Source organism: Emydura macquarii, unplaced genomic scaffold, assembly GCF_026122565.2.
Source record: "Emydura macquarii macquarii isolate MOO-44397 ecotype Brisbane River unplaced genomic scaffold, CSIRO-AGI_Emac_v2 contig_1253, whole genome shotgun sequence".
NCBI lineage: Eukaryota > Metazoa > Chordata > Testudines > Chelidae > Emydura > Emydura macquarii.
The window spans coordinates 94443592-94457621 of record NW_027131390.1 but is presented as its reverse complement, the minus strand read 5'-3'; the positions used below and the strand labels follow the sequence as shown (position 1 = coordinate 94457621).

Genomic DNA, 14030 nt, shown 5'->3' with positions numbered 1-14030 from the left:
TATCAGTTCTCTGATCTATAGACAACTACAGAGATGAATGAGGCTGTGGCAGTGCTGAACAGGTGGCATCAGTTTCATGTCCTCCCCCCCCCCCCCCAATTTTCCCCCTTCCAGTTTTCCGATTTCCCCTCAGATCAATAAGTTTCTGCCCACTGATGCCTAGAACATTCTCTGAAATTTTGGAATTGATTGGATATGTTGTTCAAAATTTATCACATTACCTACAGAGAGAGAAATGCCCTTGAGTTGAGAGTAAGGCCTTCAAAAAGCTTGGCCAAATAACTCCTGAAAGGTATATATTTTGAAATATTTCTCTGGTAAGGTCACCAGCTAAGCAGAGAATCTCTTAGTATATTTAAATCTGCTACAGTCTCTCAAATCAGTATGATGCACTATAGGCTAAATATACTCAAAGTGTACAACCAATAGAATACCTTCTTTAAATTCATTTTTGTGAAAATCCACCCTACCCACGTACTAGACAGGGGCCCCAAGTGTGATGAATGACATGGAGAAGTGTTACAAAAAGCACGTAACAGGAAAGCGCTGCTTTACAGCTGATGCTGTTTGAAATTCCTCAGAAAGTCTGTGGGCAGCAGCAACATGCCTTTTAGGTGCAAAAAACGGACTGTGGGAAGCTGAAATACAGAGACGTCTGCATTTAAAAAACATGTTGCTAAATTAAATATGCAATTTTAAATGGAGGATATTATGTTAAAATGTTACACAAACAGCTACTAGCTCCCGCTTCTTTTTAAAATAAATGACAGTTAAAAACCAAAGTTTTACTCAGTCATTTTTTTTTCTAGAGCCTGAAACAGTTGTTCTTCAATTCTCTCATTTCCTTTTTAATATTGACACCACTGTAAACACCCTGATAGCAATACCACTGACATTCTGGTAAATTTGAATAGAGCTACATTAACTGAAGATGAAAGTTTTTAATATGGTAACAGCAATTTTCCTTCATCATCAATTAAAAATTCAAGTTCTGACCATAACAAAGGAAATACATTCTGCACACGGGAAGATCGTATTAGTTAAGATCAGCTGCCTTGCATAATGCTTCTTAGTCATTTCTCATTGCAAGGCTGAGCATTGGCACCACTGAATTGTCACTGCATGGGTTTTTGTTGAAGACTGATTCTATTTATAAAGAAAGAACCAGAAGCAACTTAGTAAATGTACAATAATTCCAATTATTCTTTATTGAAATTAAATGTCTATGCACACACATGGATTTCTAGATGTATAGTAAATTATCTTTGTAACCTATGGTACCAGTTTAGTCTCATTTAATGCATACGTAAGTAACACCACAGTATATGATTTGAATGAAAAATTCCTAGCACTGATCTACCATTAAGATAGCAAATTCAAGTATTTAAGAGTCAGGAAACTCCAAAAGTGATGTTCACTTACCACATTGTACATCCTATATATTTTATGCTTTGTATTAACAGACCGTCTAAATACAAGTTTTTATGTAAGAAGGAAAATATTTATAGAATATATTATACATATGAAATACAACGAATTTAACATTTTATTTTTTTTTTAGCTTTAATGTTACTTTTTAGCATTTACCTACCACAGCTTACAAACTCTGCAATCTTTGCTAAAAGAGCTTGCAAGTTCTCTGCTGCGAACAAACCGTTACAAAAGTGATGTAAAGCTCCTTAGTCTGGAACACACTTTACTACCCATTGCTTTAAAAACCATTAAGCCTGCCAATCATACAGTATCCTTCTGCTTTAGCAGCTATGCTTGTAAATGTCTGCAACCAAATAGTTGTGCAATTAACTGTGTGTGCATACAGAGGCACCACATCCATCAAGTTTAATGGAGTTTTCTCCTGCATGTGTTCTGCCTTGCATTTACAAATTTTCATAACTTACGTTAAAATCAATATATTTGTAAAACTACAAGTCATGCTCTTGCTCATTTATGCCAGACTTCAAATCCAGCATGCAGGTAAAAACTCAGGTCCTGAGCTGTGGCTGGGTTGCACTCAGCACAGTTGAGGAAGGATGGACTCAAAGGTGATTTGAAGGCCTGGTCTACACTAAAAGTTAGATTGACCCAGCTACATTGCTCAGGGATTTGAGAAATCCACATCCTCGAGCAACGTAGTTAAGCCAATGTAACCTCCAGGTTAGGCAGCGGTAGGGTTAACTGAAAAATTCTTCCATCAACCTATATGCTACCTCTCATAAAGGTGGATTACCTAAGCCAATGGGAGAACCCCTCCTGTTGACATAAGTAGTGTCTACACTGAAGTGGGATAGCATCTCAAGTGTAGACAATTATTTCTCTGATCTGGCGTTGTATGACGTCAAGTATAAATTAAAGCAGTCTCAAAGCTGCTCTATTTTAAGACTGTTGCTAATAGTCCCAATGGGCAGTTCCAGCACCCAGAGATCACTGTTTAATAGAAGAATCTATAATATTAATTAAACCTGGTACCAGGTTAAACCAGGTTAATTTTTTAATTAACAATCATGGTATTATGCTGGAAGCTGTTGGAAACTTGCCTACAGTAGAACTCTCCCTTGTCAGGTGGGAGCTTTTTGGTAAAATTCCTTAGTATTCACACAGCTTACCCAAAGCAGCTACAAACATTGACCAAAAACTGTAACTACTTCTATTAAACACAACAATATTTATATACATTACGTCAGTTAAGTAAATTAGGTTACAAGGTGTGAGAGCAGCTGAACTAGAACACGAAGGAAAACACTGATTTACATAGGTTTTACAGTCTTTTAGTCTTTATGCCTATATCAAGCGGTTTTTAATAACAGACTCATAAGTTCAACTACAGAAAACAGAACCTCTCTGGGCAACATACTCCCTTATTCTACACTGTAACCTTCTTTCCTGAAAGCTGACAGACAAGAGTTTAGTTACTAAAATGGCTACCAAATGTCTTAGGTCTCTCTCTGTTATCTGTATGTATATTATTCTATACTTTCTATTTTAACCACATGATTGCATTATGGCAGTCTCTCTGACACAACATTTTTCACCATCAGATTCATATGGCAAACAAAACCCACAATAGCCACTTTGTAGTAAATCACTTTCTATTCGCTGCTGTTTTGACCAACAGTCTAATGAACTAACTGCAAGAAGCCAGTTTACTTATTAGTTTACTTTAGATCGAAAACAAAATATTTTAAAATGTAAATATTTACATACACTCATATATTGTTCTGTTCCTTTGTTTCTCTGACTACCAAAACTATTGTGTTTCCTGTAAGATGGTTGGACAAAACTATATATTTGAATGATTATTTACTAAATTATACAAAAATAAAATGTCTGCCTTTAAATTAGACCGAAGGAAATGCATTTGGGATATTTAAAACTTATATACTTTACTGCTGACGATGATTCAAAGATACAGTTCATTTTTCGGACAGATGTTCAATATACAGTGTACATTTAAACCAGTTGAAAGCATAAAAATTTCTTAAACTGATACAATATTAGCTAACAACAGGAATAAAATTCAGTAAAATGGATCTATAAAGTATTTGCTTTGTTCAGACATTGCACAAATGATTTTTAACCATAGGTAAGCCTTTAGATCTAAGTTTAGTATGAAAGTTAATTCAGATTCTCAGGATTTTAAGACCAAAAGTCATAATAATAGTTTGATCTGATCTTCTGCATAACACAGGCCCTAGAATTTCACCAAGTATTTCCTGCAGCAAGCCCTCAACTTCTGAGAAAAACAGAGCATATTTTTTAGAAAGTCATCTGAGCTAGTTTTAAAAACTTCAAATGAATTGACCACATCCATAGGTAAGTTGTTCCAGCGGTTAATTATCCTTTGTTAAAATTTGAACCTTATTTCTAGCCTGAATTTGTTTAGCTTTCATTTCCAGTCATTGCATATACTATCAAAAATCTTCCCCCGTGTAGGTACTTACAGACCATGATAAAGTCACCTCTTAACCTCCTCTTGGATAAACTAAATAGACTGAGCTTCTTTAGTCTCTCACTATAAAATAGGCTTTCCAGACCCTAAATTGTTCTTAAATCATGCTGCCACAGTGGAAAAGGTCAATTTAATTCTTCAATATTTTCTGAAGTAAAAGATATTTCCTCAATTAATTTGATTCCTAGCAATTTTTTTTTCTTTTTTAAACTCCATTTTTCCTGTTGGTTGACTGAAACAGAGGGAGGCCAAGTTACTTGATCAAAGTTACACGAGGTTAGTACCTCATCTTAAAATTAGAATCTAGAGATCTTTTTCTTTAACTGCTAGACCACATGGCCTCCTGTGGTACAAACTGAGAAGCAGGGAAAAAGATAAGCAAAGGATTAAAAAAAAAAAATCAGCACCACCCACACCCAGTACCTTCTGGGGAAAACAATTTGCAAAATATTTTGACTGTAAGTTTCAACAAATCACTAATTGCACTGGTTAACAGTACCCTTGTTGGCAGTCTCAGCAGAGGCCTCTAACGGAAACGGCAAGGAGACAAGAGTCCTCCTTACTCCTACAGAGGGTCCACTCCAGAAATGGGCTTTTTGATGGGGTGTTATGGGAAGCTTGGACTGACACTGCCCATGGCACTGTGCTCTCTAGACTTCAATTCCAGGGCTGTTAATACAGCACCTCTTATGGGCACGACATTCTTTCCAGCAATTCATTTATTTTTTAAAAAAATTAAAAGCAGAAGTGTATCATAGTTCAATTTACTGTTTTTCAAGCTCTTTTTAAAAGCGGAGACGAGATGGATTGTCTCTCTCTAAACAAAAGGAATAATACTGCATGAGAGCTGAAGCATTTAAAATACAATTTATGAACAGTATGTTAACACTGTTAGACCACGTATTATGAAAGTTCTCACTTTTCATACGTCAATACAAAAAAGAGGAACTAGTATGTTTACTGCTTGTGAGAATTTTTACAACAATCTCATCTATCTGACATTAGAATATCTTAGGTTCTTTTTGTAAACCACAGATGCATCATGTCACCAGATGTTTAAAACAGCTCTTGGACATATGTTCTTACAAAAACTTTCAGACAGGGAGGGCAAGGTAACTCAGAGACAAGAGTGATGGGTATTCTTTCATACATGCGAAAGTATTACAGGAATGCTCAGGTCCGCTTGCTGCCACAGTGGAAAAGGTGAATTTAAATCTTAAATATTTTCTGAAGTAAAAGATATTCTCTCAGTTAATATTTTGGTAGCAAGAGACAACTTGAAAAAGATATCAAGAAAGGCAGGGAAGCAATATGGTTATTATTAATCATTTATAAACAGCATTATATTTGTAAAAGGTAACGGCCACTGGCATAAAATAATCTTAGTCAACACAAAATAATGAAGACAAAAGTTCAAGTAAGATAGTTAAAAAGGGATCACTGGGAGGAAAGCAAAATACGAAAGTGTACTGGAATGAGTTTAGCAGGGCTTGTGTCGAGGAGACTGGGAGTGGAAATGATGATTGGGATTGCTGGAGAGGAAATGGTGGACTCTTTGAAGCATAGGGGGCAGTATGAAGGAAGAAAAAAACAAAAAAAAAGAAGCACGTAGAGCATAGGAAAAAAATAATAAAGTTATGGGGGTGAGATTATGTTTGATCTTGAAGGTGAGGACAAAGATCTTGAATTTCATGTAAAAAACAGGAAGGCTGTAAGGCACCAAAGAGATAGAGGAGAGCAGTCAGAAAGTTACACCAATCAAAACAATTGACTGATAGGGCATAGATAAATAGTTTCAGAAGTAGGGATAGTAAGGAAAATGCAGACATTAGTGCTAAGAAAGAGGAAGAAGTGCCAGGATTTAGCATGAGAATGCACACAGGCGAAGGAGTAGAGGGAAAAATCAAAGATGATACTGCATTCTGAGCCTGGGAAATGGGAAGGATAGTAGAGCTGCATCAACGGTGATTACAAAGAAAAGAAGAGGAAGAGAAACTGGTAGGTAAATAAAAAATTCAGTTTTGGAAAGACTGAATATGAGATAACAGCAGGACCTCCAAGAAGAGATGTCTGAGACAGAGCTGAAAATGCAAAACTGGACAAGGCTGGATGCCAGGGCTAGAAAGGTTGATTCAGGACTCATTAGCATAAATGAAGCCATCTGAGAGGAGGTGATCATACAGAGAGCATAGCAGGAGAGAAAACCCTTTTTCTTTCAAAGTATCCATTAAGCTCTGGGAAAAAACTAAACACAGGCCATCACATGGAGACACAGAACACTTCATTTTGGCTCCTCAACACCTGTAAACATCATATCTCCTGCTGGTAGTGCCAACACTATGTGCCGCCAAAGAACAAACATTGCCAGTTCTGTTTTCCCATTGCCTTGCATGTAATCACCAGATACATTATTCTAACCTTCTTACTCTGCTTCTGGGAGTCTATGGTATAATGAATTCCCCACTTTCCCTAACACATCAAAGGCTTTCACACTTTTACAGCTAATTACAAGGGGCTTCATTCCCAGTCACATGGGTAGTGCCAAGAACTGAACAGCAGCAGTTCAAGTGCCACATGTTAAACATATTGATTGGTTCTATATCTTAATTTATGGGCATCCAGCTAAAAGCCTTGTAAATTCAAAAAGTTCTACTATAAAATTACCTATTCCATACAGCCATATAAAGGAACAAATGACCCAAAATTTGAAAGCCCAGTCAAGCTTAACAAAGGAGGGCAAAGAGAAGAGAATACTAACTCACATTCATCATTTTAGCTTTAATAACAACACAAGACAAATAACTAAATGTAAATAGCTGTAACATTCTTGTTAATTGGAAAAAAGTGTAATTATTGCCCAAAATTTAAAAAAAAAATTAAAAGCACAGCTTGAAAGGGACAATAAAGAGTAAATTAGACCAATTAGGTTCAAAGAAACAACTCTCACTTTTTTCCACTCAATCAATTTGCAACATGGAATTTCTTCCAAATAGAATTTAGTTCACAGATTATATTTATTCTAGTTAAAAATATTTTGTGAGGCTGCAGATCTACTACTTAAGGAAAATAAAAACTGAGCATGTGCATGCGTGCACACCTCTCCCCTCCCCCACCAAATAAAAAGTGCCCCACTATGCTAAGCCAGCCAGGCTTTTTGTTAGCTGGCTTGGAAGAAAACATAGGTTGTCCGTGGAGAAAGAATGCTGCTTCAGCAGTTCAGAATGAATTTCAAGTCTCTGTTCTTTTTTATCTTTTGTAAGTGTAATGTATTCAACGCAATAGAGAACTGACAATTTAAATAACTACATTTTAAAACAAACGAAGCATTGATGTTAATGTGTGAAAATGGTCCCAACCCCTCGGAGTCGTGGAACCAACCATTGTTTACTTTGACAACAGGATATAATTGCTTGCTTACTTGGCAGCAAACTTTACCATCTGCTTGCTTGCATGGTCTCCCACAGCCACAAGAGCCTGGACATTAAACTGCTGCTGACGTAGGACTAAGAAACACTGCTTCCCTGAAGGAGAAAAAAAATGCAGGTGTATTAACGACAATTTACTCAGGATCTTTGTGAATGAGAAATGTTTTACTATTTTAAAATCAATCCTGATTTTTAACACACACAAAACAAAGTAAATATGTGCACATGTATCCAACATTGCAGATAAGCCAGAATGATTTTATTTATCGCCAACCTATGAAAAATTTAAAAAATTTCTATAAATAGTCTGTTTTTAAAGCAACTGACATTTTTCAAACAATTTTTTTGTGAAGCCGGCCCTACTGTTACAGTTGCAGCTGTCTTTTGATATTGCTTCTAAATCTTAATTATTTTTATTCATAGGTTTTACTTTTCCTAAAGTTTCTCCCACTTTTATTCCCCAAAGTTTCACTTTACAGGAACTGCAGTTAAGCCAGGAGTCTTCTCTAGTCTGTATCACTTTAGAATAAGTCATACAGCCTTTTTCTCTCCCCATCCTAAATGTCACTGCCAAAATTAAAAAAAAAAAAAAAAATTAAAAGAAAGGCTTCTAGATCACTACAGACTTGCTCTGAAAATCACAGAGCAAAGAAGTCTTGATTTTACATTACAGGAACTAAACATCAGTGTCCATTCCAAAACATTTTATATTATATATATATTTATACACACACACACTAAACAAGAAAGAATATTGATTCTGAGAGAGTACAAGAACCAAACAGTTAACAACCAGAGGGAAATTCCTACGAGATCAATTTATTTATCTGGTGTTTAGAGAACAGATAGTAAGACAAAAATAGTAGTTTGCAGAGAGTACCACAATGCAATTTGTTGATTTCTGAAATGTGTCTCACTCAGTAACGTTAAACGCACTCAAACCTATTTAATTGACAATTACAACATCCTGACATTTCTTTTCACATGTCTAAAGAAAATGTATTACTTAATTTAATTTGCAGCGAAGTTTGTGATTTTAATTGCATTTTGTTCAGACACAAAAAGTGTTAACATACATTCCATTGTTAACATCACTTGACAAGATGCATCAACACCCTTTTAATACTCAGCTCTGACTCATACTGATACAGCAATATTTCCATTAAATTGGTGAATGCGTGTCTGCTAAAAGCCAGATGCTTCTCTAAAAATGGTCATTGTACAGTTGTTGGTTACCTACGTTGCAGAACACCAAAACCAACTTATATTGTCTATATGTAAGGGGGTTTTATGGGTTGTTGTACCCCTTAGGTAACTAGTCATCAACAGGAACGCCTAACTGGTTTCCTCTGCTTTAGCTGCAGTGAGTGTCAACTGCCTGGTTTCTTAGCTGCTAACTCGTGGTGCCTTCACCTAACTGTTTATGGTAGTCAGGATCCCTACCATATGTGGTTTCAACTATCCCTGACCTGGTACTTATCTCTATGACTAGCCTGATACTTCTGTAATGGATGAACCAACAATCAAGGTACACTTTATTTAGAAGGGGAGATAGAGGAAGCACATAAAGGGAAGGGGAAGATTAATTTGGAGTGAGTACATCAGTAACAAGTTAACAGCACACAACCCGCAAGTAACACTATCCCACAGGATGGATTTCCCTAGATTCATGGAACCAGTTTATTTCACACTAGTGGGCTCCATAATGTGGAGGAACCAACATACCCTTATGAGTTGTTGCAGGCCTGAAGGTGCTTGAGTGCAGGAAAGTGATGAGGGTGCCAATTCGCCCAAGGGGCTAACCCTTCTGGGGCCAACCCTTTTGGAGCCACAAAAGGCATTGCTCACAGTGGAAAATGTCCCCACAATGTAAGGGATCTCCTTGGTGTTTCTAAGTCCAGCTGCTCTCTCCCAGAGTAGTTCGGCAAACCCATTTCAGGGAAAAATAGGCAACTCCTCAGGCAAACTCCTTGGCACGGTGAGCACATTGCTGTCTTCCCCATCTCTCCTTTACCCTGTAACAAGCTTGGTGGTACAATTATAAGCGTGTATTAGCTGTAAAATGTGTTGGCGTTATTTGTGCTTTTGTATTGGGCTGAATGTTCCAACCACGTTCAAAAGTGTCCTATTGAAATGTTCTGATCTCCTTGTGGGTGATACAAAGAGGTCTGGGATTTCTTCACCCCAATTATTTGTAGTACATCTTTAATAAGACTACTTTCAAAGTCACACTTCTGATCAGAGTGATTTCTGGCAGGCCAACCATAGTGCACAAAGTGCTTGTCTCATGGTATCTTGACTCAGGAATAGCACACTGATTTTTTGTGGGGAATGCTTGCACATATAGAATGAAATGATCTGTTACCAGTAATATGTTAGTGTTCTCTTTGTTGTTAGGTTCTTAGGACAGAAAGTCAATACACACAAGATCCATGGGTTCCTTGCTTTGGATGTTACCTGGGCAGATGGTCTGTGTAAAGTCTTCTGAGCTAAACATCTGGCACAATTCTTAAAATATTCCTCTATATCCCTCACTAATCTGGGCCAACAGAACCTTCTTCTGACCATCTCAAGTATCTGATCTATCCCAAAATGACTTCTTTCATCATGCAAAGAGTACAGCACTAGGTCCCTGATATCTCCTGGCAACACCAGCTGATGATAGTGGTGATGAATCAAGTCCCTATTCTCTCAACATACCAGGCTTCCTTTCGACGTTAACCAGTCTCTGGATGTGCATTCTGTGCTAGCAGGTCTCCGCAATTTTTTGGCAGCCAGGATCAGTCTAAGCTGGACAGAGTGGATATCTTCCTTATGTAATCTGGGTAATAAAGTACAATCTAGATGGGTGGCATTTGTATATACTTCAGATATAGTATCAGGAGGCGCTCCAAACATGTTGATGACCCTAATCTAGTTCACTAACTGTATCAGTAGGCCATGTCCCAACCATTTTACACAAAGTTCTCACTCCAGGATCTGGGATGTCAATCCATTCCTGGCCTGGCAACCTCTGCCCAGGTGCCCTTCAGGATAATGCATCAGCATCCAAGTTCACATATCCTGGAAATCACAGGTGGCCAATGTTGCTATCCCACCTATACTCTGTGGCATCCAAACAGGACAACTTTTCAGAATATAAATTAAGGGATTGTTATCAGTATGGACTGTGAATTTCACTCCACAGAGACAACTATGGAATTTCTCAGTCACAGCCCACTTTGATGCTAAGAACTCTAGTTTGTGAATTGGATAGTTATTCTCTGACAATGCCAGACTCCTACTAGCACAGGCAACTGGTCTCTATCCATATGGATATTCTTGGTAGAGGACTCTTCCAAGTCCTTTCACACTAGCATCAACATGTAGCAAATACTTTTTTTAACCGAAGAATGTATCTGTGCATCTATTAACATCCAAACTGCATTCTTGCAATTTGGAGTCTACCAGTCTCCAAAGAGTTCTTTGACTAGTAGTTGGCACCTGGATGCAAAGCCTGATCTTTTCCTTTAAGGCTTGACAAAAGCAGAAAATCCCTCTAGAAATTGTCTAAAATAATGTCAGAACCTCAAGATTCTTTCAAGATTTTGGGCCTTGGCCATGTCATCAGGGATTCCAGCTTGTCTGGATCTGCAGCAACTCTCTCTTGAGAGACGATATGCTCTCTATACTTTACTTTTTCCTGACAGAACTAGCATTTGTCTAGAGATAGTTTCAACCCTTGTTCCTGCAGGCGATCCAACACTTTCCACAAGTGTTCTTCATGCTCTTCCAAAGTGTGACCGAACACTATCAAGTCACCAGGACTTCCAGAAACTTCATGTCACCAACCATCCACTCCATTAATCTCTGCAACCTGGCTGGGGACCCTGATATTCCCTGAGGCATTCTCAGACATTCATAGAATCCAAGTGGACAGACAAAGGCTGTCTTTGCTATATCAGATGGTCCTATGGGTATTTGATAGTACCCACTTCTCAGATCCAAAACAGAAAACCAATAGCTTCCTGTTAGGCAGTGTAAGGCATCACTACTATTGGGGTAGGATACTGATCAGGGATTGTATATCTATTCAAAGCATTTTAAACTATGCACACCTGTACATCCTCATTCTTTTTTTCTGGCCACAAAAAATGGGGAGGCATAAGGATTTATGGAATTCCTGATGATTCCTGGATATGTTTCCAAACATCTTCTACATCAACAGATGTTAGCCTTCTTGATCTTTCATGAAAAGTCCTATCATTCAGGCAAAAGTGACACTCGACTCCCTTTCACAACCCATGTTCCACTCACAAGTGGAGAACACTTGGGCTCTCTATGCTAGTTCCATTTCAATCTTTCTTTCCACACTGGAGGAAACAGCGAATTCCTGAAGTTCAACTTATCTGGGTCAAGTATGGGTATGATCTGCCTGTTGGGGGCAGTATGGGCTACTATCACAGCCGAATACACCTGTTCTAACACAGTTCCCCAAGGAACAATGTTAGGGAGTGCTCAGTTTTATTAGCGATCAGTAGCTTTCCTGCCACTTTTTATGAGATTTTGGTCATATCTAATGATTAATTATAAGAATAATGTCATAATTTTAATATAATGATTTGTGTTGCAGATATAAATATTCTCAGTTCAAATTATGCATTAAAGGATTTCAGAATCAGAACTGCAGATTTAATTTGCAATAATGTAGCTTGCAACTCTAACATGCAGCTGCAGACAATTTAGACAAGTCTCAATAGAGAGAGAGCATCTGATACACATTTTGTTTGAAAGAAACAAAGCAGTCAATGCCAATATAAAAACAAAACCAAGAACCAAATAGTACTTAAAAGTTAGTGAACTTTGAAGGCTTTTTACTCTATTATCTTGATTTCAGAAGTTCTACTCAATTAATTGACTTGAGATTTTCAGAAAACAGATCACAAAAAATTTCCATACCTCAGGGATGCAACGCAAAAGCAAAGGAGACAAATAGGTATGTAAGGATGGGCTTAAACATGCGTAACACAAACAGCATTAAGAGACTGATGTAAATAAAAATCTTCAAGCTTTACAGTTAAACAGAGCACTGCAGAGGTAAATGTATTGTGTTTTTGTTGACTAAATATGGCCCCACAAACTAACAGTATAAAGACAAATCTACTTCTTTTCAGTGATATATACATATGTGTATATATATTTTTTAAAAGAATCTTCCACAGATAAATTAGCCCTATCTGACATCCACCAAATATCAGTTTGGTAAGTGTTAATTTTTAGTTTAAATAAAAAAAAAAAAAAAAAAAATAACATTAAACACCACTACAGAAGTTACAAACAAGGAAATCTGATCAAATACATTAGATATTGAGCAATGTTGGATTTAGAGTTTAAGAAATATACAGTTAAAAATAGATACATATTAATCATACTAGTAAATATATGAGTAGAGGACGGTAAACTAAATAGGACACTGAATTGCACAAGTCAGAAACAACAATTTAGCAATTTTACTAAAACCAAAAGTGAAAAGTTGTTTGCGACAAATTGATGGAAGGCTGCATTACAAAAAGACTCGAACATTTTTGCCATGAGCAATGCTGGCTTGTTTTTATGAGAAAAGAGGACTTTTTGTGGAGTATATCAACTATTTCTAATCACACAAATCATAAGTAAGTGATCAAACAAATTTCACTGCTGCGGAATGGTTAAAACAGCACAGTTAAAAAAAAGCAGGACCAATCTGAACTTTTTCCCAGAGGACTAAACCATGTGAAACAAAATATCAAAGAGGAGCCATGATCATATCTAGTTCAAGATTAGATGCCTTTTTAGATGAGACTAAGGGAAAAGGAAAGCACTGGGATTCAGAGCTAGGTGGTTGGAGAGTGGTGGCTGCTGGCTGAGCACCCAGTTCTGAAGGCAGTGCTGCCACCAGCACCAGAGCAGAAGGATGGCAATACCATGATAATAACCTTGCGACTTCCAAAAGCCCAGGTAAATGAACGAGCCTTGCAGCACACCCTGAAACTCAACAAATTGTTACTATTTCAGATCAAGGAGGGAGAGGAAGAGAAGATAAAGCACCAATACTGAGAGCACTTCCTGGAAAAAACCCTATTGGCAATTCCTGCTATTTGTCCTTCAGCTTGTGAGAGCCCTGCCAAGAAGCATTCTCTTTTCATCTAGCCAAAAATGATCTTGCCTGAGATAAAAGATGAAGGGAGGGAAAGAACAAACCAACTCTACACATAACTAAGGAGTTAGATATGCAATCTTGACCAAAGTACCACCACCATGCATACATTAAAGAAAGCCTTGAACCACTGTTAATACAAAGACTGTAACACACGAGTAGAGTTCGACTGGTTTATTTCGTATTACAGAACTCTGTATTTGCATTCTCCTTCACCAGCCCCACAAAACTCCCTTTGTGTTTCCAATTTAAATTAGCTATTTTTAAATTCTGTTTCAAATGTCTCAGATAATAATAAATAATGATGATGAAAGCAGCTCTCAGTAGTTTTAGGTCTTAATGTTTGTAAATTCTATCAGCAATCTGAATTTACCGACCCATTTGCAAAGTAATGCCTATGCCAGTGGTTCCCAAACTTTTTGGCTCGAGGGCCACAGATATCATTGTTACAACTCTGAAGGGCCACTAGTCTCCGCCAGTAGCC

At 37.4% G+C, this 14030-nt stretch overlaps 1 protein-coding gene across 1 annotated transcript in view; it reads right to left on the bottom strand.

Moving 5' to 3' along the window:
• DARS1 (aspartyl-tRNA synthetase 1) overlaps window positions 1-14030 on the bottom strand; it is a 56678-nt gene that overhangs the window by 37489 nt on the left and 5159 nt on the right. Inside the window, exon 4 of the mRNA XM_067549516.1 lies at window positions 7365-7467. Within this exon, the coding sequence (XP_067405617.1) occupies window positions 7365-7467 (103 nt within the window). The remainder of the gene's footprint in view (window positions 1-7364; window positions 7468-14030) is intronic.